Source organism: Vicia villosa, unplaced genomic scaffold (genome assembly GCF_029867415.1).
Source record: "Vicia villosa cultivar HV-30 ecotype Madison, WI unplaced genomic scaffold, Vvil1.0 ctg.004104F_1_1, whole genome shotgun sequence".
Classification (NCBI taxonomy): domain Eukaryota; kingdom Viridiplantae; phylum Streptophyta; class Magnoliopsida; order Fabales; family Fabaceae; genus Vicia; species Vicia villosa.
Window position 1 is genome coordinate 17,427 of NW_026706374.1, and position 26,073 is coordinate 43,499.

At 33.3% G+C, this 26,073-nt stretch overlaps 1 protein-coding gene across 1 annotated transcript; it reads left to right on the forward strand.

The window, feature by feature from the left end:
* Positions 1-4,642: 4,642 nt before the first annotated feature.
* On the forward strand, positions 4,643-16,008 carry LOC131641803 (cullin-4-like). Its single transcript, XM_058912110.1, has 17 exons — positions 4,643-4,982; positions 6,526-6,641; positions 6,761-7,107; positions 8,566-8,746; positions 9,236-9,358; positions 9,448-9,735; positions 10,279-10,404; positions 10,556-10,657; positions 10,748-10,801; positions 12,377-12,483; positions 12,583-12,643; positions 12,751-12,882; positions 12,991-13,128; positions 13,234-13,314; positions 13,490-13,570; positions 15,289-15,369; positions 15,650-16,008. Exons 1-17 carry the CDS (start codon positions 4,754-4,756, stop codon positions 15,761-15,763), a joined length of 2,361 nt encoding a protein of 786 aa, XP_058768093.1. The 5' UTR covers positions 4,643-4,753; the 3' UTR covers positions 15,764-16,008.
* Positions 16,009-26,073: the final 10,065 nt, after the last annotated feature.

The window sequence follows — 26,073 nt, forward strand, 5'->3', positions numbered from 1 at the left end:
ACACAGGTGGATTTGCTTTGAAACACAAGCGGGCTTGGATTCTAGAGTGAATCGGAAGCCGTAAACTATATGTTTACAATTGGTGGACTTTGGTCTTGTTCGGATCGGAAGTGTGGCTTAGATTCTAGAGATATGAATCGGAGGCCGGTGAAACTTAGAATTTCACATTGGTACCACATGCATAGTGTCACATGTTTCATTGAGTCACATTAGAGTTATGTGATAGTTGACTATATGCATTATGTTGTCATGATATGTGCATGATTGTGATAATTGACTATGTGCATTATGTTGTTGTAATAAGTGTACGAGTGAACAATTGATTATGTGCATTGATGTCGTAATGCTATGTGTATGAGTTTGGTAATTGATTATGTACACTTGGTGTTGTAGCGATATTTGTATTAGTTGATAATTGAGAATGGGTGATGTTTGAATACGTAATTGGTTAAATGCGGGAATATGTGATAATTATGGATATGTGTATAATTGAGAATATAGTATTGAGATATTATACTCTTATACTTGGTGTATGCTTAATATATGTGAATTATGATTAGCATTAATTTTATGATTAGGCAAGTGTAATGCATTCCTATAATTGTTGATTTAACCATTGTATCTCATTATACTTTCTTCATAATGGTTTGTATACTCACCCTTCTGTTTTAATGTTGCCCTCGTTTGGCGACATACAGGTTTGACGATTAGTAGCTGGCGTGTGATCTAGTCGGAGTTTCGTCCGAGTTACTTGGTAATTAAGTAGCGAGTCAATACTCTGGTCATGTAACACTGGGTAGCTTAGATGTCGAACTCATGTTCTATTTGCTTATGTATTTTGTTATAACTTGTGAACCTATTTAACTGGTTACTTGTTGTTGAGAGGCTTTAGGCCAAATATTATGATCATGGTATGGGACATGTATCATTTATATGAAACACATGAGTATTAATTCCGCTGTTAATGCATATTCTGGATGAATTATGATTATAGGTCAGGTGTTATTTGAAATGACCAGGTGTATTGTATTTGATGGATAAATGTTGTCGGTTTTAAAAGCTTTTTTTAGTTTTTGAAAACGTCGATGTGACGCCTTTTTGAGTTATATGCATGCCTATTCTCTGATTATATGCTTATTATTTTATGGGGTAAAAAGGGGTGTTACAACATTCATCACAAAAATATTTTCTTCATCAATCTTTAACTACAATTTCTGTGATTTAGATTTAGATCAAATGAGATTTGATTGTGGAATTTTGCAAAAATTCAATGTTGTTTCCCATAGACGGTGCCGCTATTTCTTTTTGGAATGAGAATTAGTGTTGATCGGTGATGTAGGAATCTTGGAACAACGACGTTAATCCCTAGTTCAGAAACACGGGGTGAGCCTACAAGGTTAACACTCCAAGTCTCCAACGCCTAAGTCAGTTATAGAATCCAAGACCAGTGAAGTGAAATATGGATATAAAAAATTGTACCTTGAATCTCATATGTGCCGATTATATAAATTGGATAATTTGATTGGGCTTTGCTTGTATTGGGCCTTTGGCTGGCCCATAATAGTTACCCATAATGATTAATCAAAGAGAACCCACAATGATTGACCGTAGAGAATCGACCAAAAGGGGAAATTATTTCCTCCGTGATTCTAGGAAGAACAAGTCTTCCTTGGACCACTTTCTCGGTCATGGAGTTAGGGCATAACCATCCACTAACTTTGTAAACCAAACCTAATAGAGTCTATATAAACATATCAACTTTAGAGGTGAGGAGGACAACTCATTACATATGCAAAACACCATGAGAATATAGATCTTCTCACCTCACACGAGCTTACTCTCTCCATAGGCAAATCACCACCAAATAGAGTTTCTCACCATCGTTTGCAAGACCTAAACCACAAAAAACCACTAAGTCATATGGTCACCCCTACTAACACAAGGGTGTCGTGCATTATGTATTTTTTGATAGGTACAACATCCATGGACTATATTAATACAATTTTCGTACGGTATTTTGATATGTTATGAGAATAAAGAAAAACATGAATAACACATTAAATCTGCATTATAACTGTTCAACGATAAGATCATATTAGCTAAGGTGTCGAAGTATAAATTCCAGTCATAAGATGAAGTTGCTTAGTATACTTGAGTTTTCCCTAGTTTATGTTTTGTTGCTTGTCAATTTAGTTTTTTGGTTTGCTTGTAGTAATTGAGTCTCCTCGCATAGTTATGCATTCTAGGATTGAGTGCTAAGTCATTTTTACGCATGCATAAAGTGAACGATTTGCATAAAGACAATGCATTATGGTTCTAGTTAATTAGTTTGAGTTTTGGATCAACAAACACATGAAAGCATGATTCAAATCGTGAAATTATGCCTAGTCTCAATTCAAATAAACATTTCATTTTTGTTACTTGAATCGTTTAAAGTGTGGTTCAGATCAGGGAATCAAAATTTGGACGTGAAAATTATAAATTGATTAAGTATTTTTTATTCGAATCATGAAAATTCTGACATTGAATAAAAAAATATAATAGGAATTGGATTCACTCTCTCTCTCTCTCTCTCTCTCTCTATGTAAATCAGATTTATCGTCATTGCTTTGTGCTTAATCCTTTCTCCGATGGCTTCCTTTTGAAAATTTGTAGCCTTCCACTTTGATAAGACAATTTTTATTCGATGTCAGCCTTTTTCATGATTCAAATAAAAAATACTTAATCAATTTCTGATTTTCACATCCAAATTTTGATTAGAGTCAGCATATTCCCTGATTTGACTCACACTTTAAACGGTTCAATTAACAAAAATGAAATGTTTATTTGAATTGAGACTAGGCATAATTTCCCGATTTGAATAATGCTTTCATGTGTTTATTGATCCAAAACTCAAGATTTTCTAGAACCATATTGCGTTGACTTTATGCAAATAGTTCATTTTATGCATGCGTAAAAATGATTTAGCACTCAACCCTATAATGCGTAACTATGCGAGGAGACTAAATTACTACAAGCAAACCAAAAAAATAAATTGACAAGCAACAAAATATAAACTAAGGAAAACTCTAGGAGACTAAGCAACTTCATCTTATAGCTGAAATTTGTACTTTGACACCTTAGCTAATACGATCTTATCTTTGAACAGTTATAATGCAAATTTGATCTGCTTTTCATGTTTTTCTTTATTCTCATGACATATCAAAATACCGACAAAAATTGTATAAATATAGTCCATGGATATTGTACTTGTAAAAAAAATACATAATGCATGACACCATTGTGTTGGTTGAGGTAACCATATGCCTTAGTGGTTTTTGGTGGTTTAGGGATTACCAATGGTGGTGAGAAACTCTATTTGGGGTATTTTGGCTATGGAGAGAGTAAGCTTATGTGAGGTGAGAAACTCTATATTCTCAAGGTGTTATGCGTATGTAATGAGTTGTCCTACTCAACCCTAAGGTTTAGCTATTTATATAGACTCTATTGGGTCTGGTTTGCAAAGTCAGTGGATGGTTATGCCTTAACTCCATAATCAAGAAAGTGGTAAAAGGAAGACTCGCTCTTCCTAGAATCACAGAGGAAACAATTTCCCCTTTAAACCGACTATCTTTGGTTAATCATTGTGGGTTCACTTCATCACACATGTTTACTGCACGAGTATATTGCGGGAGCTCAATCAGTCAGCATTCTACTCGAATCTAGGTGACCTCATAACCCATTTTGGGCTACCATATGGCCCATTCAATTGAATTATGGCTTTGCAAAGTAGCTCGCCCCTCGCCATTGTGCCTAACCTTTCTCCTTTTCATGGATTATCCCTTCTTAAGGGGCCAATAAAATTATATTAATACAAATACTACACTCACATTCATTATTCTTTAGAACATTACTTGATACTCATAATGACGTAACAAGCTTTAAAATGAGTATTTTGAATATCATTATTCTTACCTTTAATCTAATGATATCCAAACTCCAGGTCGATTTTCGAGAATATACACATTTCTTTCATCTAATCAATCAAATAATCAATTCTCGACAAATGATAACAATTATCGATCATCACTTTATTCAACTAATGATAGTCTATACACAACTTTTTTCTTCATGAAAAGCACACTCGTTTCCCAATATGATACACTTAGTCGAATGAACTCATTCGACAAATATATCATCTAACTACAATTTCAACTATGCTAATTCTTTCATACACATGCGATATGATGCCATCAAACCGAACAATTTTTTTGAAATTAAGTATATTCTCAACTTTTCTCTCCCAAAACAATCCTTCACCACTTCTAATTTATTTGTTGATCACTGACAACTATTTCATCCCATTGCGTCACATAAAAAAACATAAAAAAAATATTTTACATACATATATTTTATTTATTTGAATATTTTTTTACAAAAAATCATAATATTTTTAAAATACAAAGTAATATAAAATATAAACATTTGTTTTCAAAAGATATAAATAAAACACATAAAAACATTTTCCTTTGAATTTTCCAATCTAATAAAAACACATTTTCCAAATTTAATTCCACACAAAAACATAAAAAATTTAAAATAACGAGACATTTAAAGAATAATAATAAATAAAATAAAGAAATTATACCATCATCTGAATACTCGATCTGAGTTTTGTTCGGCTTCAAACACCACCAACACACAAAAAAAAAAAGAGAGAAACCGAAAACACAATGGTGTGTTGAGAGACTCGCAAGTGATTTCTCTCCCTTTCATGTCTCTCCCCACCAAACGTTCAGGCGGCGCTTCTACCACCCCTATGAAAAAGGCCAAGTCTATCTTCGACCCTTCCTCCAACGACGCCGTTTTAGACCCTTCCATTTCCCTCTCCGATCTCAAACCCGACCTTCCCAATCCTCGCGGAACTCCCATGGCCGCTAATCTCACTCGCAAGAAAGCTACTCCTCCGCAGCCTAAGAAATTGCTCATCAAGTTCACCAAAGGTTTTCGTTGCTCACTCTTTTCGATTTTGAGGGTTTTTCGGTTTTTGCTTAATTCTTAACGCGCTTTTCGATTTTTGCTTATTGTTTTAATTAATTAAGCTTCAATTGCTGTATTTGATTGCTAATTTGTTCTCTAACTGTTTGTTTAGGTTAATCACTATTCAGTTGTGTTAATTAGTGAAACTTGATCTATTAGTGTGAGTTTCGGTTTTGAACAGTTAGTATAGATAGAAGCAGTTTTTGAATTTAGGATTGCATGTGTTTTGTTCATTTTTTGAATTTTTTTTTTCTAGAGCTGATTCTGTTTTTTTAGATACTGGTGTTTTAGATAGTGGTGAATGAGTGAGACTTGTGTGAAGGTAGCTATGTTATGATGATAATTTGAATTATGAAGTGAGTTTGGTGGTGGTATCTATTGATTTTTTTTATTTTTTTGGATATATTGTAGGTTGTATATTTGTTGTATTTCTAAAATTGTGATGGTAGGTTGGGCTACAATGAGGCTCTTATTCGATATGTGGGATTTTGTTTTATCACTTTTACCTAGTTACTCTGCCTGAACGAGTGAATATCTAATGTTTGATTTAGCCTTAGCGATGCAGAACACTATAGCGGCTGCTATAGGGTAAATAGCGGGTAGCGGGGGCGGAGCGGTTCCCGGGTAAATTTGGGTTTTTCTATCAAATTTGAGTTGAGACTCAACCCTAGCCTTCTTTAACCGTCGTTTTTGCACTTCTGCCATTCCAAAGAAAATCAGAAGTTCCTCCCTCACCTTTCTCTGCACTTCTTTCTTGGAGTCATCCTGCTATCCCATTTTTGGAGTCGGCCGCTCCGTGTTGCTATCCGGGATTGATTACTAGTGCGGTTCCCGGGTTAATTTGGGTTTTTCAATCAAATTTGAGTTGAGACTCAACCCTAGCCTTCTTTAACCGTCGTTTTTGCACTTCTGCCATTCCAAAGAAAATCAGAAGTTCCTCCCTCACCTTTCTCTGCACTTCTTTCTTGGAGTCATCCTGCCATCCCATTTTTGGAGTCGGCCGCTCCATGTTGCTATCCGGAATTGACTACTAGTGTGGTGACCAAAATTGATTGAGTAGATTGATTGAAAGTTAAATAATTTATGTTTTGATACAATCAAGTAAAAGTGAATTGAATAATACATTTGAGTGTAATAATCAGTTGTTATAGAGTTAAAATTACAATTTCTAGATTCTAGTTACTTACTAGTAAAATCAATACGAGGGGCATAATTAATTCTATTCTAGAAAACCAAACAAGTCAAAATCAATTCTACACCTTAATTTCAGCTCCTCTAAAAGTGATACAAAACATACACAATTGAGTTTCCCGGTAGAATGTGGCAGTCGAGTGAGTTTAATCTACTGAATTGGGAATGGAATGTATTTCTGATGGAATGTATTTTTGGAGTGTTGTTTTTGATTAGCCATCTGCCATATCATAAATAAATAAAATCAATTTCTTTTTCTTAGGAATAGGATGGCTTCTAAATTGTTTTTTGTACTTTCCTGTTTTCTTTTTGAAGGTAAACCAGTGGCACCCACTAATCTTGAGGAGCAGAAATGGGCAACTCTAAAGACTGCTATATGTGCTATATTTTTGAAGAAACGTGACTCCTGTGACTTGGAGAAACTTTATCAGGTAATCATATCATTTTTCTAATTCTTATTCTTATTATTCTAGTTATGCTGTTTATTTAGCATTGTTAATATTTATTGTGAATTTATGGGCATTTCATGTCAAACTCATAATCTCCACAGGCTGTGAATGATCTTTGTATTCATAAAATGGGTGGAAATCTTTATCAACGAATTGAAAAGGAGTGTGATGTACACATTTCTGCAGCACTGCAATCTTTGGTTGGACAAAGCCCGGATTTGCCTTCATTTCTATCTTTAGTCGATAATTGTTGGCAGGATATTTGTGATCAAATCTTGATGATTCGTGATATAGCCTTGTATCTTGATAGGACATATGTGAAACAATCATCAAATGTACGGTCATTATGGGACATGGGCCTACAACTTTTCCGGAAACATCTTTCACTGTCCCCTGAAGTTCAACACAAAACTGTTACTGGTCTTCTACGGATGATTGGAAGTGAAAGGTAAAACCAATTTCCGCTTTCTAACTTTTGAAAATGACTGGTAGACACTATTTGGAAATATAGTCACTTCATATCTTTATTCTTGTACCTCCGCCCACATATAGATTTGAAGTGTATCAAATGTGAAAGTGAATTCAGATAAACTTGACCGGGCAATCATATGATCAATATTAGCTTTTTTAATGCTCTTAATCAATACATCCATGACACTTCCTTTTTTATAGATGATGTAGTCTTAGTTGGATAGTCGAGGGAAGTGATAAATGACAAGTCAAAGAAACAGCAAGTCAGAGAAATGAAATAGAGCTTTGAAAACACATGTTTTTTTTAATGGCTAAGAAATACATGGTGTTTTTGCCGTAGTAAAAGTAAAACAGAGTATATAAAATCCAAGTTTAGCAAGAGAGTAAATGATAAGGTATAGGCGAAATTAGTGAACATAAAATATCTGAAGTCTCTCACATTTAAAGTACCCTAGCTCTAAGATACTGAGTGACAGGGAGATAAAGAGAGATGTCTTCCATATGATCCAAGTAAGGTGGACGAAATGGAAGAGTGCTTCAGGTGTGATGTGATAGAAAATTACAACTCAAGTTTAAATGATAATTTTATCGCATAGCTTTAATTCTTGCTATATTGTATAGGACCGAACATTGGCCAGTAACAAGCCAACCAGAAAGTAAGCAGTGTCCCAAAAACGAGAATGTTATGATCTATACGACAAGAGAGAGATATAAATAAGATCATTAGAGAGTAGATTATGGTATTCCCCTATGTAGAGAAGACGGTAAAATCTCATCTTAGATGGTTTGGATTGGACATTTATGGAGAGGATATGTGGAAGCTCGGTAAGGAGAGTAGACCCAATGGAGGGTAGTCCAATATTTAGAGATAGAAGACACCTAGAAAAAATAGAGTATAGACCAAATGATCAAGAGAGATTTAAAGATAAATGGTTTATCTTTGGACCCAATATATATATGGCAGGATTTAATGGTAACAAATTATTCATAAAACCGACCCCACTAAGTTGGAAAAGACTTGGTTATTTTTGTGTGTATCTTTATATGTAACTATTTATATATTTGTGTGTCTATATGCATAAAGGTTTTAATAATCAGTGCCCTAAGGGAATTGGTTAATAAGAATTCAAGAAAAAATGATTATTCAAAAACACAACACTCAAAACATTGGTATCTTGTTGCAACACACGAAATATATCATTCCAACCACTTGCAATTTTTTATTATGTATTTTAATACTATTATTCAAAAGCAGAACACTCAACTATCTTATTACAAATGCATTGGGAAATTTAACTTTCTTTATTTTTTATTTTTTTTTAAAATCTTTTTCAGTTTTTTATATATGCAGTATACAAACATTTTAGTTTTTATTGTTATTTTTTATATAATATAAGGCCTTGTATTCTTATTGCATTTTTGTCTTGTTCTGCAGATCAGGTGAAGCACCGAATAGAGGTCTTCTAAACCATCTTTTGAAGATGTTTACTGCTCTGGGAATTTATGCAGAAAGCTTTGAGAAGCTATTCCTTGAATGTACATCTGAATTTTATGCCGCTGAAGGTGTCAAATACATGCAGCAATCGGATGTTCCAGATTACTTGAAGCATGTGGAGGTGCTTACTTTTCTTTATCCCCTTGTACTGTTGTCTGGGCATCGAGAGAAGAGGGACAATTATAGTTGCCACTTAGTTAAAAAACAGTTAGGGACATGAAGTTAGAAGGGTTATTTTACTTATTTATCATGTATAGATTGGAGAAATAAGAATAGACTGAATGATGGGGGTATTCCTTACATATTTATAGTTGTATGTGAAAGGAGTGATCCTTTGGAGGGGAAACCCTGCAGTTTCTTTCAGTTTTCAATAGTACATTCTATTCTTCTGTTTCTGTCCTTTCATTTCAATTTCTCCGGTTCCCAGTAGTTATCTTGTTAACTTCAACTACTTTTTATGATTCTTTGACAGATGAATCTTGTCATGCCATATCAGAGTTTTATCTGATACTCTGACCTCAAACACTGTCCCTTTTTGTATATTCAATCTTTCCCTTGTCCCATATTGTATACTTACTGTAGGGATGTTTTTGGACACTCATTTTTGTAGACAAGATTGCAAGAGGAACATGAAAGATGTTTGATCTACTTGGATGCAAGTACTAGAAAGCCATTGATAGCAATGACAGAAAAGCAACTTCTTGAGCGTCATATACCTGCCATTCTTGACAAGGTTCTAATCACCACTAGCTTTTTGGTTTTCCTTTGGTGATTTATTTTCTTTATATTTTTCCTCATTGCTTCAATTTTATTTTGTTATAGGGTTTCTTTATGCTTATGGATGGAAATCGTATTGAAGACCTTCAAAGAATGTACTCACTTTTTTCAAGGGTCAATGCTCTCGAGTCACTGAGGCAGGCCCTTAGTTCATACATCAGAAAAACTGGGCAGGGCATTGTTATGGATGAGGAGAAAGATAAAGACATGGTTCAATCCCTTCTTGAATTTAAGGCTGCTCTCGATACAACATGGGAAGAAAGCTATGCCAAGAATGAAGCATTCAGTAACACCATTAAAGATGCATTTGAGCATCTTATCAATCTCCGTCAGGTACTTACCATTTTGCTGTGGTTTTTCCATATTTGTTGGCTGGTTTCTGCTGTTCATTTGCATTAATAACAGCGCTATTAATAACACATTCATAACTGTCCTAGTACTAATTCTGCCTATTTATATTCTTATTTCTCCTAGAGTACACGGGCCATATTTTAGGGATTTTTTTCCTCATTATTATCCAGGACCTGGCCCGCATTTTAGCTTCGAGCTCTAGCAGCTCTTTGGAAGAGTAGAACTGTAGAAAGGATTAGTTCCTTGTATAATCTGTTTCTGTTTTCTTGCTTCTATTCAATATTCAATGAAAACAACTTATTTTCTTCAGTATTTTTGGGTTTGCATCATTCAGATTCTTGTTATTATGTCTCTGCCAGTGGTAGATAATTGATCATTACTACTTTTTGTCCACAAGAGGACTTGTGAAATGTCTTAACATATGCTTTTTGGTCTGCAACTTGAGTCTTATTTTTACCCCCCATATGGGTTTTATTATGTATGTGATTTGCAGTCAACCGATTGTTTCTTTTTTTTACATGGCAGAACCGACCTGCAGAGTTGATTGCTAAGTTTTTGGATGATAAACTTCGTGCGGGTAATAAGGGTACCTCAGAAGAGGAATTAGAGGGTACACTTGATAAAGTCCTGGTTTTATTCAGATTCATTCAGGTAAGCACAATGTTTAATTGGAGAGCAGCTAACAATTACCTCTTGTTTTCTGTATTATTCATTCATGCTTTTTGTGCTATCGTGCATTTCTACTGATATTGTTCTTCCATACTAACACGGGCAAGATTACTTTGTCGTTTTATTGTTAAAGGGCAAGGATGTGTTTGAGGCATTTTATAAGAAAGATCTTGCTAAAAGACTACTGTTAGGAAAGAGTGCTTCTATTGACGCGGAGAAATCCATGATCTCCAAGGTTAAGGCTCATCTTTTCCATTAACTTGAATAAATGGACGGTTTCTCCGCAAATTTTTATTAACATGACAATTTCCTTTCGTCAATGCAGTTGAAGACTGAGTGTGGTAGTCAGTTTACAAACAAACTGGAAGGAATGTTTAAGGTATATATCTTTGAATCAGTTTATACCTTGAAGACATTTTATTTGGCTTCTGGTTGGCATGGACTGTGTTGATATCATCTCTACTAACCTCATTTTTTTCTCATGTCTTCTTCTTTGGAAATTCTAATCTGGTTAGAGATTATCTTTTACGGCCTTTGGTCACATTTGAGATTCAGCTGCGAGGTTGAACTTGGATTTTGAAATAAGAAACTTCTTCAGCTTTCAGCTATATAAAATTATGGCCTTTCAATTTGCTTGCAATTATAATTTTAAGGGGCGATAAACAAAATTGGACATGTCATTTTCAAAGAAGGAAATTCACTCTTCTCCCAGCGTAGACTTCTGTACATGTTTTAAAATCTTTGACACAGCATTTTTATGCATCAACTTTAAAATTGCTTTTCCCATCAAACAAGCATTTTTGAGACAACCAACAAAATGACCTATCACTTGTATTTGAAGGTGATGAATGAACAGAATTTGGTATTTTCCTTTGATTGAAGTCAGTATATCATGTGCCTGGGTTTCATATAACTAAATGAATAACAATTTAAGCTATGATGCATAAGTATGGGTACATGACCCAGTACCCAGTACGAGTACTGGTACTAGTACAAGATACGTCATTTTGAAAAAAAATAAAGGTGCGGGTACGTCTCTAAAAATAAGAGTTTTTCTATAATATGTATAGTGGAGATTTAGATTGTTCAATACAAAATAAAACACCACAATGAAAATTAAAAATAAAATTGTGTTAAGTTAGCATAACTAAGAAATTAAAATACATAAATCTTCAATGTTAATATAAGAAAAAACTGAAAATTTCCACTTAAAACTGAGTAATGAGAAAAAATGAAGTACCATGAGTATGCTACGTGTACCTGGTATCGGTATATTACAAGAATTTAAGTAACACCGTCCAGTTTGTTAGTTGAGATCAGTCAGTTAAGGCATTCAATTAGAGTGGTGGGATATAAGACTGTATATAGATACTAAGGGTGAAGTAATAAAGGACAATTACGAGAGTTTCAGAAATAGAGTTTGGGAGGGAATATAGTTTTCAAATATCAAGAACGCTGGAAATTATTATTTTGTATATAGATACTGTAAAGAGTCCCACATTGTTTGAGAGGGATGTTTATAAGTAGGGGTAGTCCTCACTTTACAAGCTGGTTTGAAGGGTTGAGTTAGGACCAACCCTAGATTCTAATATGATTTCAATCTATCCAAGACTTGTTGGGCCACCTGCAGTGCAGGTTACCACTATCTTGCCACTCAGGTCCTGCAGGTTACAACACTTTATAAATGGGGGTCGTCTTCACTTTATAAACCGGTTTTGTAAAATTGAGTTAGGCCTAACCCAAATTCATATAGGTACTATGGGTGAAGTAATATAGGACAATTATTAGAGTTTCAGGAATTGAGTTTGGGAGGGACTCTACAATATTGTGTTCTTTTCTCTAATATTATAATATGATCAAGTTCTATAATGATAATAATCTGTCAAACTTCATAAATTACATAAATTTTTATTCTAAGATTTTTACAATTATGTTAAAAATTATTTTGATACAGGACATTGAATTATCCAAAGAAATAAACGAGTCCTTCAAACAGTCATCCCAGGCGAGAACAAAACTCCCATCAGGGATTGAAATGAGTGTTCATGTCTTGACAACTGGGTAGGCTATTTGTTTCCCTTTGCTTATCTATCGGCACCAGTAATGTTAACATGACTCTATTTTCTAGGGAATCTTATAATAATTGTTTGATAAATGCAGGTACTGGCCAACATATCCACCCATGGATGTCAGACTTCCTCATGAATTGAATGTTTACCAGGTTCAGCATGAGCCATAATTGAATGCTCTTTTAATTTTTGGCGATTTCCATCCTTGATACTTTAACCCACTTCCTTGACACGGTCCTTTCCCTTTTTCTTTCTTCAGGATATTTTTAAAGAGTTCTATCTAAGCAAATACAGTGGAAGGCGTCTCATGTGGCAAAATTCATTAGGTCACTGCGTCCTAAAGGCAGATTTTCCCAAAGGGAAAAAGGAGTTGGCTGTCTCCCTATTTCAAGTTGGTTTTACTAAAGCCACTATTATTATTTTGTTATAGTTTCATTTGTTTAACTTGTATTGCGCACATTTTTCTGGAATTAATTCTGCATGGCTGGCTTTGCTACAGACTGTTGTTCTGATGCAATTCAATGATGCTGAGAAACTAAGCTTTCAAGATATCAAGGACTGTACCGGAATTGAAGACAAGGAACTGAGAAGGACTTTGCAATCACTTGCATGTGGAAAAGTTCGTGTCCTACTAAAGGTTTGTTTGTAACCATTTGCAGAATTTAACAGTTTATAGAATTTGTTTATAATAGGGCCCTCTGTAATTTCTTATTGTTGACTCCGTTTGTTGAACATGCAACAGATGCCAAAGGGTAGAGATGTGGAAGATGATGACTCGTTTGTTTTTAATGATACATTTACCGCCCCTCTTTACCGTATAAAGGTACCGCGCCCATTTCTTACTACAAAAGGGACCCAGTTAACTGATTTCAAGCTTTCATTAAATTTTTTGTAATTAAAATAGTTTAGGCCATTACAGTGTTTAATGTTTGTAGTGGGTCACTAAAAATTATGACTGATGATCTTTTTCAAACTAATTTTGGTGTTATGGAGTGTAGGTGAATGCAATTCAGTTGAAGGAGACAGTGGAAGAGAACACAAGCACCACAGAAAGAGTTTTCCAAGATCGTCAATATCAGGTCATTTTTCTTTTCTTAAAAGCTTCCTTCTAATATCCTTGGGCGTTATTTTTTAAAATAAAGTATCAATCTCACACTGATTAGATCTGTTTCATAAAATGTCAAACAATAATGAGTGAGTGCTTGTGTTATTGGAGATGAGGTCTTAAGATGGATTAATGGTCGTCATACAAGACAATAGGATTAGCAATACAATTGTTGGCAAGAAATTTCATGAAAATGTTATAATGTTAAATTTCATGGTTAAATAAATTGTAATATATTTAAGAAATAAATGTTTTTAATCCATCAAATTTCCTAAAATTTGGTGTTAGCTGTGAATAAGAATTAGTTTTTTCCTAAAATAAGGGTTTGTTCCTAGAATATGGGAAACAAATCAGAAATTGATTTGTTCTCATTAAATGTAATTATTTAGTGTAACTACCGGTATAGCCCCGTAACCTCTATATATACAAGAAATAATAATGAGATAGGCATCAAGCCAAGAATTATTGACATGGTATCAGCCTCGTAGATCAAACCTGTGATTTTCTGGTTCTGATTGTTTTTTTCTCTCGGTCTGCGACGACAACATCCTGATTAGTTCAGTTTGTTGTTAATTGTTTCTAGTTCCTGATCAATCACCGTTGTATTCGCTTAGTGACGATTGCCATTATGATTCTGGGTTTAGGGCTTCGGCTGTTTGCGATTCTTTTACAAATAGTGATTCTAGGCCGTGAATGGTTTTTTTCTCGGTTGCAATTTTGATTCTTTTTCTTGGTTTGAGATTCTGAAATAATTTGGCTTCGTGGTCTTTTGGCTGAACTTGGATTTCCTCAATTAGAGCCAACTTCACTTTATGCTGACAATATAAGTGCCTTCCAAATTGTTGTGAATCCTGTTTTTTCATGAACGCGCCAAACATATTGAAGTTGATTGTCACTCAATCCGTGACGCTTATGATGACCGAATAATATCACTTCCTCATGTCAGTACTCAGTTGCAGATATTCTTACCAAGGCTATTCCGCGTCCACGTCATCAGTTTCTTGTTAGCAAATTGATGCTCATTGACAAGCAGCAACAATTTGAGGGGGGGTGTGAATAAGAATTAGTTTGTTCAAAGAATAAGGGTTTGTTCCTAGAATATCGGAAACAAATCAGAAACTGATTTGTTCTCATTAAACGTAATTATTTAGTGTAATTACCGGTATAGCTCTGTAACCTCTATATATACAAGAAATAATAATGAAAAAGGCATCAAGCCAAGAATTATTCCCCCATTGAAAGTGATGTGTTTTTGTCTTCCAATGTTATTTGTGGTCCCTTGAAATTCAGTTTTAGTACTCTCCTTCGAAGACCACAAACGAATATGTTATAAGTAGGTGGGCAAAAACACATCACTTTTTGAAAGGGGATTAAAACCAAGTTTTATGAATTTTGTGGGGAAGAAATATAGAACTCTGTATTTAATAATATATTTTTTAGCTATGTACACAAAATTGGAAACTACCATTATTATTTAGATATTTAAACCTGTACATTTACTATTGCCGAGGGAAACCAAATAAGGGTGCCTTGGTTGGACATCCTGTTATACACGGGCATTATTATCCATTATTTTTTAGCTATCCAAAATAAGTTTTAAATGTCTCTGTACTAATTGATTAAAAACAAGTACAGAACATCTAATAATGATTATGATCGACATCCTTTCCCTTGTTGGCGGTTTATTTGCAGGTTGATGCTGCTATTGTGAGGATAATGAAGACTAGAAAAGTACTTAGTCACACTCTTCTTATTACTGAACTCTTCCAACAGGTGACATCATCGCTACATTTAATTTCTTCAATGCAGTTATAATCTCTGAATCCATTAGTAGTTCAATCACTTCCATATCGAAATAGTGCTGTGCCTATGTGGTCTTCTGATGGTGTGATATATTTTAGTGTTGTTGCAAAGCCTCTTTGCGGAGCAACCAAATGTCTCTAGCGGCTGCACTGTTATGCTTTATTTTGCTTGCGCGTGAAAGTTTCTGACATGAACTGTTCTGTTATTGTTAAGATAAATACTGATTTAAGGTTTTTTTTTTTGCGAGCAGCTCAAATTTCCTATTAAACCAGCTGATTTGAAGAAAAGGATTGAAAGTCTGATTGACAGAGAGTATCTGGAGAGGGACAAGAGCAACCCTCAAGTATACAATTACTTGGCATAGTATATTTTATCTCATTTTACATTTCAAAGTTTCTTTTTTCTTAAAAATGGCATGGGAGAAGCTTGATGTTGTTTATTCCCTAGCCATATATGTACAGTAACAACGGATCCCACCTTTCCTTTTTTTATGTGTCGGTTTCATTTATTAACTGTACTGTAATTGTAAAGTATATGTTTCACCTTTGAATTTCTTTTCATTTTCTTCAAAATTCAAAATTGTTCCCTAAAATGTATCTTTTCTGTCAAGCCTCCAACGTTGTTTCACCACTGTACCCTTTTTTACCTTTTGAATCCGGCTTGTTGACGATCTAAATTAGCCTCGCAAAAACAGAAATATATTAGGTCTGTTAGATATGAAAAATACTAATTTGATCCTTGATAAGTTGCACCATGAACTTTACTGCAACTTAAGATACCTCCATGCATCCTAGACAAGCTTGAGATTTTGAACACCAGTGAACAGTATTATAATATTATTCAGACATGATTCTTTGTTTTATAACCAAGCCACACTAGTCCTATTAGTGGAAGTGTGGAAGTTCTCGAATTGATTTAGATGTGATAATCCTTCAATTTGAAGCGCTGGCGCAATCCCAGACCATTTACAAACTTTACATCAGATATTTGGAGACACCGAACACAAAATGAAAAAAAGGATTCTTTACAACCACACTCACCAACATACTTAAAGATAATCTTGATCAATTACACCTCTTTTAAATAAGCTATCTTTTGTGACTAGTATATTTTATAGTAGTTTTCACTTTTCACACTAAACATGTCACTTTTGATGGGATTGATTTATTAGGACAAATTATTTGTGACTAGATTCCTCCATAAATTAAGAAATGTTATTAATTTTGTATGATAAAATATATATTTTTATTTATAAAATTAATAAATAAAAAAGATAAATTAAAAAATAAAGTAATAATAAGGTTAGAGTTTTGATCCCTTCATTGGATTTGGATCTTCTCAAGCTCTTTTGGTCATGTCCTCTCCTTTTCCTCATCTAAAGGTTAAATATTACATAAAAAAAAAAAAGTACAAATGAAAGAGAGAAAAAGTGAATCATTTTGTTGAGATTAGAGCATGATAGAGATATAAGAGAAAGACCATGAGAGAATCCAAATCTCTTTTATCCATTAACAAGGTCAATTATCCCATTTTATTTTAAACTATTTTTGGTTTAAAAAGATATCCATTAATAGAATCAATCATCCCATTTTATTTTAAACTATTTTTAGTAAAAAAAAAGATGTTGGATCATTTATTTTTAATAGTTGGTGCAAGGTGGACATTAAGCATGTTAATGGGAAGATTGGATCCTCTCTATTTTTTCTCTCCATTTTCCCTCTCCATTACTATAGTTTTGGAGATATATGTAGGACATAAAAAATAAATGTATACATTATGTGTCACATTATTACATTAATATTTTCAAAACTTTAATAATGTACAAAATGAAGATGGGAGAAAATGGAGAAGATCTTGTCTCGTTAATGAGACGAGTGAGAACAATTTTTACTCTTATCAAATTCAAACTTGAATCTTTGATAAATCCTCATTATTTGCTTGATCTCAGTCGATAATGAAGAATTGGACTACAAACATGTTCCAAACAATTTTAGACTGAGTTCGTGTATCTCTGACTCACTCACACTTGTAGTGCAATTTCTTTTTATTGTAATATTTTTTTCTCAATATTAAATTACATTATAAAAAAAGAAAAACTAAAAACTAAAATATCAAAACATTAATCATACAATTAATATTTTAAATTACCAAAACTAAATAATAAAATAATAAAATATAAATTAATATAAACTAAACGAATTCAAATAGATATCCTCAGGTTTGAGTTCTGTTGTCATGTCTAGTGGACACTACCTCAGACGTCTTCCTATTTTATATCTCATTTATGTTTATTTGTTTAATCAAAATTTATTAATATAAACTAATTATCAAAGCATTTGTGAGATAATTTTCATGTCATTAGTTTAATTTCTGAATACAAAACACAAAATGTTAAACTACAATTAAACTAATCTCTAAATACAAAATGTTAAACTACAATTAAACTAATCTCTAAATAATACCAATTAAAATGAAAAGTTGAATATGAAAGAAAGGAACAAACTCTCTTCCTATTTTACATCTCATATATGATCTGGGATACAAATATGTTTCTAAATTTGAAAAAATGTTTGTCAATCTATGCGTTTCAAAGAACTTGTGGTGTGCATATGCTTTCTCCTTGTCCATTGCTTCAAAGAATTTGATAATGTATGCTTTGTCTTTGTTGTTCATCTCCTTTCCATTTACCTTGCTTCCAGTGGCGGAGTTAGGAATTTTATGCAGCCTGGGCGAAAACTTTACACCATTGATTATTCATCTGTTATAATTTTCACACCCTATTTTTACTAATTTTGCCCCTGATTTTGTCTAAAAATCGACTATTAAATTAAGGGGAGTACAAAAAAATAGGAGTTAAGCCTGGGCGCCTGCCCGGGCTAGCTGGGCCTTGGCTCCGCCCCTGCTTGCTTCATATGTTGAAATAACCTCTCTTCATGTTCGATTTTGTTTCTGTTTTATAACTTCAACTTATGCATTTAGGGCTTCAATAATTTGAGACTCATCGTTATTAAACAGTTTGACATGAGTATTTCGAAAGTCATGAATACTCCATTAAAGAATTATTTTAATCTCTTATTAGATTAGTGTCCGAAGATAGATGCAAAACTGAGTATATGTTAATGGTTATTTATACTAATGTTGTTGGTTGTTTAATGTATGCTATTGTCTGCACTGCACCAAATTCGACACAAGCTGCAAGTTAAGTTTGTAAGTTTATGTCCAAACTAGGCACTTGAAGGGTACATGTTATAGTAACATGTTTAGCATTGGAAAAGGTGATCATTCAATTGTAGAATATATAGTGATTCAAATTATGCGGATGATATGGATAAAGAGTACGTCTACTTCATATGATGGAAAACATCGATTCAGTCCATAGTGGCCAAATTGATAACTAAAGTAAAGTACATGACGACACACAAGTAAAGTACATGACGACACACAAAGCTGTCAAAGAAGTCTTATGATTTATAGGACTAGTGAGATAATTGGATATTGAGTAAGGTGGAGTTCGGTTGCATTATGATAATCCGAGTGTCATTTATTTGACAAACAATCAGGTGTGTCATATCAGGACCAAGCATATTAATGTGAGATTTTATACGATCAAAGTTACTTACATCTAAACATATATTACTAGAAACAATTCATACTTTAGAGACTACAGTTGATGTGCTGATCAAACTAGTCATCTGTGAGAAATTTAAAATTTGTTTACATGTTTTTGAGTGTTGAGCATGAGATGTACATCCCTAGATGCTATGATGTGATCATTATGCAAAAAGTCTTCATATGAGTTTGATATTTGTCAAATGGGTGATTATTGTGTATGGACCATAGTAAGACAAAGAAGAACACAATATGTGAAAATTTTAATTATATCTTAAGCTCAATTGTTTGTTGTGGGTAGGATCTGGGGATGCAGGGGCGATAGTCCACGCGATACAGTTCAAGAGTATTTTTATAAACTGAAATCGTAATATTTTATATATTATTTATAACATTATAACACTAATTAATCACAGAAATAAAAAGAACTATATCTACCCTATAAACGCAAAAATATTTACTATTGACCGAACTGCGTTAATAAAGATCTTCTCACTTTTATTCAAAATCCATTCACTTAATCAAAATTAATTTTTAGTTGCATAAAACCTAACACAATCTTAATTTAGTCACGCCTAAAAGTCATGAAGGAAAATGGTGAAGAATGTTCATTAAAATTGAAATAAAAATGCCTTTGTATTTCAGTGATGGTATCTCAGCTGATTGAAAATTCATGAATTATAAATTTATAGTGGATCAAATTTATTTTCTAAATGTGGTTGCAATGATTTTAATCAAGTGTGAAATTCTGGCAAGGCAATCCCAGATGTCAAATGACATGTCAATATCTGGTCTGTTATAAAAGCTGCAATGGTAGGATATGATGATCTTCAATTTTGGTTCAACACTGGTATGCTAAAAGATCATAAGAATACTGGAACCATTTATGCATAATGATAACACAGTTATCACAAACAGGTTTTGATCTAGGTTGGTTATGTAAAAGCACAAGCTTTGGAATTATTCTCTGATGTCGTATTAGATGTTACGACATCTTATACCAGAATAATTAACCAGTGCAGGAAATAAAGAACACAACAGAATTGTTAACCCAATTCGGTTCAACCAACCTACATCTAGGGGCTACCAAGCTAGGAAGAAGACTCGACTATCAGTAGTATTATTTTATGTAAACAACCTCCGGTTTACAGGAAATAACCTCCGGCTACCTAATCACTACCCAATGAAACCTTTACCTTAGAAACCCATCTAAGATAAGAGAACCTCTGCTCACTCCCTAGTGGTACCTAAACCTGCTGCAAACCCCTGCAACATACAAAACTAGTTTGGAGAACATCACTCCAAACCCAAAACAGCCAAAAACTCTTTGACACAAATAAACTTGGAATTGCTTCACAGCTTCTTCCAATGACACAACTCCACTCATTGCTTCACATCTAATGAGTGAGTAAAATAAACCTCTTGCCTGCAGGCTTCGAGGCACAAATCAGTGACCATCCCACAATCCGGGTGGTTCACTTTACATGGCTAACCCTAATGATTACATCTTTCTAAAATCGACTCGCTCTCGAACTAGGTTACAAAGCTTCCTATTTATGACCTATTCCCAACTGGACTTAGGTCTTCAATCACAGCCTTATTTGCTGTTACAAATCAGCAGAAAACTTCTGCTAAAAGAAAGGTCTTCAATCATAAGTTTCTTAAATTATCTCCATAATTAGAAACTGCATAATCTTCAATATTCTGACTTGATTCTCTTGACCTTTAAACATGCGTCACATAGGATTGCATAATATTCCATAGAATATTCTCCATTTGTTGAGTACATACTGAATCTTCATATTCCAGCTCAGCAGGCGCGATGTCATGAGTTTCTGCATATGACATCTCATAAGACATGTTGTCACAGAACATGTCTCAATATTCCATAGGACATCTTCTTGTTGTACCCTGTTTTGTACAAATCGCAACAAACAGTATTCTTCACTTCAATTCTCTGCTTCTGAAAGTAGGACTAACAGTCTTTTGTTATGCAGATCCTGGGCCTTAGGCCTAAAGAACATAAATTAGGGTTAACCAAGTTACCTAAATTTCACAAATCAGGGTGCTAGAAATCTGACCATGGCTTGGTCTCTTACTGATATACAGTCAGCACATAATAGTTAGTTTCCTAAAATATAGCCTGAGAAAAAGTAGGAAACAAAGCAGAAACATAACATCACTTGATGTTCAGGTAACAATCACACAACATCTTGACATCACTAAAAACTATATTAACTAAAATCAAACCTCCTGCAGAAAACCACACATGCATGTCATGACATCAGTCAAGACATCTAAACTCAGAATTATGTTTTACCACAAAATACAGCCAATCAAAAACATCTACAAAATGTCTATGTAACTTTTTTTTCACCTATAATTTTTTAAGTGACAAAATAGACATACTCCTAAAGTTCAAGAAATATCTATAAAAATACAAATGAAGCAAAAAGAATCCAATAGAATAAACAAATAACCTCCATCTATTGGCGAAAAAATCTATAATATTTGTGGTCATTTCTTCTGAAAGCTTTAATAATCATTGTATAATTAACTAATTTAATGAAAGCAACTTTTATTATCGGTTTGGTAAACTAAATGGCATCTACCATAGTTACATGCCATTTGTGAAGCAAGGGTCAAAATTAATTTTATTTAGGGTTAATACCTATTTTCACCCTTGTCATATGAGGTTGGTTTGAAAAATCCCCCTGCCAAAAAAAAGTTGCAAGAATTCCCTTAACATTTGAATATTCTTTCGCTTTAAACCTTGCAAAATATTTGTTTTTAAAACCAACCTTGCCATTTGAAGATTCGGTCATTTTGAATCCTATAATCTTGTAGATTATGTCATTTTAAACCCTCTGGAATATGACGGGCAATGTTGATTTTACTAAAAATAATAATTTACAGGGTTCAAAATGATAGAGTCCTTCAAATGGCAAGGTTGGTTTTAAAAACAAATATTTTACAAGGTTTAAAACAAGAGAATCTTCAAATGTTAGGAAAATTCTTGCAACTTTTTTTTTGGCAGGGGGATTTTTCGAACCAACCCCATATGGCAGCGGTGAAAATAGGTATTAACCCTTTTATTTATAAAAGAGAAAATAAAATGTTAATACTTAAAATGTGTCGTTCTTGCTATTTTAATTATGGGTTAATAGTCGTTTATCCCCCTGCCATATAGGCGAGTTTTGATTTACCCCTTTAAAAAAAAGTTTTGGATTACCTTCTATAATTTTTGGACACCCCCCTAAACGTGTAAAAACCAGGGGAGTAAATAAAAAAAAATTCATTTTACAGGGGATAATTTTTTCTCTTAGGGGGCAAAAGACTTAGAATTTTAAAACTATAAGGGGTAATCCAAAACTTTTTTTTTAAAGAGGTAAATCAAAACTCGCTTATATGGCAGGGATAAACTGCTATTAAACCTTTAATTATTACATATTAAAGTAACAAATGTAGTATTACAATTTGGAACAACGTTGCATACTAATTAGACATGCGTAATATTGAAGCTCCAACTTGTAGTTTCGGTACACAATTTAAAATAAAAAAACTGTTAAGCTTAATATTCATTAATTCAAGTACTTTTTTTGAGTTTGTGTTTAAACTTTTATTTTCTTTTACAGAATAATAGGATAGTAAATGAGACAAACAATAATTCTACATATGTAACGGAAAAAAAATACCAGTGGAACGAGATTATTGACAACAACCATTCTCTTTGGACTTATCCGACGTTGGTGGACTTATCTGACATTGGTGCAAAGTAGGAATGGACTGAAAAGGAATGTTAAGAAGAATATAGTATAGCTCTTATTTTAATCTCTTTTATTGAGAGAAGAATATAAAGGAATACTTATTTGTTTACAAGTGACAAATGAATATTTGATTGAGATGCAAGAACATTAAAGAAATGCTCAAAAAGTACAACTCATACAAGTTCCTTTCCCGACTGAAACTACAAGTTTCAATCAGCCGATTAACAAGACTAAAAAAAGAAGATGAAGTGATGGACCGTGGTCAAAGACATTTATAATGAGGATGAGACTATTTATCTTCTGAATTGCTGGTTTGCCATTCAATGTTGCTATAAATCCTTACTTTATTAGTGCATTTACTTATGCGACAAACACTTCTATATCGAGCTATATTGCCATACGAGCTGTCACCATGCTACCGAGAGAGAAAGCCAATATTTTCAAACTACTACAACCTATCAAAGACACGTGACTAGAAAAGGGTGTGAATATAGTTATAGATGAATTGATGTACAAAGAACACCATTGATTGACTTTATGACAACCTCGAGTGCAAGACCTATGTTTTTGAAAGTTGTTGATTGTACAAGTGAGTACAAAGACAAACATTACATTGCTAACATTATAATTCATAGAATTGATACGGTTGGAGCACAAAATGTTGTCCAAATTATTACTAATAATACCATAATAGGTAAGGTAGCACAAAATGTTGTCCAAATTATTACTAATAATACCATAATAGGTAAGGTTGCTGATTTAATTGTTGAAAGTGTGCATTCTCATATTTTTCTGACACTGTGTGTAGTGCACACTGTGAATTTGGCTCTCAAAGGTATTTGCTTGTACACCAAATATTAATTTGGCTCTCAAAGGTATTGGTTCACCAAAATATAAGGCATTTTTTAGTCGATGCAAATCTTGTTTCAGTTATAGAAAACATCCTCAAAAGCACAAATTGTTTGTACATGCCAAATCTCATGGAATGATTACGAATAAAATTTATGATATAACCAGCATCATTAACTAAACACACCTTCAGTATTTGGCATATTATTGGTGAACAAATACCTTTGAGAGTCAAATCCAGTGGGTGCACTAAACATGTCCAAAAAAATATGAGAATGCATATTTTCAACAATTAAACCAACAACCTTACATATCAGAGCATTATCAGTCCAACAACCTTACATATCAGAGCATTATCAGTAATAAATTCAACACCATTTTATGCTTCTACCTCATCAATTAATACAATATTAAATTAGCAATGTAAAGTTTGTCTTTGCACTCACATGTACCATCAATAACTTTCAAAAACATATGTCATACACTTGAGGATGCCATAAAGTTTATTAATGGCCTTCTTTGTACATCTATCCAATCATCTGTAACTAGACTCACAAAAATGTTGGTTTTCTCTCTCTAGCATGATAGTTCTTATGGCATTATAGCTGGGTGAAATATAGCTCGACATAGAAGTGTTTGTTGCATAGGCAAATACACAAAAAAAAAAAAAGGATTTGTAGCAACATTGAATAACAAACTAGCAGAATAAAATAGTCTAACTATTTTAGAAGATAAATGGTCTCTTGCCTCATTATTATATGTCTTTGCCAAAGATCTATAACTTTTTATTCTTTTTTTTTATTCTTATCAATCGGCATATTCAAACTTGCAGTTCAAGTTAACAAATGAGCTTGTACGAGTTTTACTTGTGAACAAATAATTATCTCTTAATTCTTCTCTTTCAACAAATGAGTCATTATATTCTCCATGACAAAAGTTTCAACGCCATTTAGCATTCCCTTTCGGCTCATTCCTACTTTGCCCCAATGTCAGATAAGCCGAAAGAGAACTATTGTTATCAATACTTCCCGTTCCACTTATATATTTCTCCGCTAAAAATGTAGAATTATTATTTGTATCATTACCTATCCTATTAGTAGAACTATTATTATTAATAGGTTGCTCCTAAAACATCTGTAAAAGAAAATAGTAGTTTAATCAATATTTAAGCACAAACTTAAAAAAGAAAAAAGAAAATAGTAGCGTAATCAATGGATAGCTAGTTAATATTCAATTATTCAACGCAACAAATCTTCAATTTTCTACACATGATTTTTCTCAAAAACCCAATTAAATGCAACAATTAGACTTGTTAAAAAAAATAAAAAAATAAAAAAGCAACACATAGTAGATACTTATCAACATTGTGTCCTCGATAATATATGCTTTTTCACGTTCCAAGACCATAAAAATGTGAAAAATACTGAAGCTACAAGTTGGAGCTTCAATAATCAATATTACATATCAGTGTGCAACATTGTTTCAAACAGTAATACTTAATAGTACCTTTGTTACTCTAATGGCAGAGCAGTGAGAGCAGCAACCATTAAAAGTACCAGCACAACAGGTTTGCTATTACTAGTGTCTTTTGTTCCTTTACTATGTAATAAAATAATAATTAAAATATGGTACCCAAAACAGGTTTTGCGGGAAATATGATAAACACATACACAAATATGGCGCACGAACCCTGATAGCTTCCATCCAGTGTGTAAATACGGCACTAGAAAGACGGTTTAATACGGTTTTTGATATATGACAACAACCATAATAACATAACAGCAGGAAAATCGGCACCAAATAGTTTCTTATCCCATGACAGCAACCAATAAAACCAGTCATTGTTGGGACAAATAATCCACAAAATGGAAGAAAGGTGTGACATAATGACATTTCATATTATCATGTGTGATGAGAAAGAAACAACAAAATGTGACATTTCCTGAGGTCTGATTTCAGAGGCATAAAGGGGAGAAAAGTATGTCAAAGTTATTGAAGATAGTTAAATCCTTCAAACTAGAGGGTGTGTGAATCTTTCTTAATGAAAGCCTCTTAGGAGAAGTGAATGCAATTTATCATAAACCAAAACACATGCCAGCCATATGATATTCATCGAGACATCATTTTAAAGTGATACACATCATCGAATTGCTTCAAAATGCAACCAAAAAAAAGCTTCTCAAACAAACTATTTTCCTTCAAAATTTAACAATCTGTTCCATAAGATAAAACATCTGGAGCAACCAATTGCAAAACACTGCAAGCTGCTAGTGAAAGCACCGGTAAAACCCTAACATTACCAACATCTTGATCACTCTATTATACAATTATTACTCAACTCAAAATTTCATTTTGTTCGAGGTAATTGCACAATTTAACATTGAAAGAAACTATTTTTATTTCCAAACCAAGAAAAAAAAACCTTATGATTTTAACTATACCATCGCAA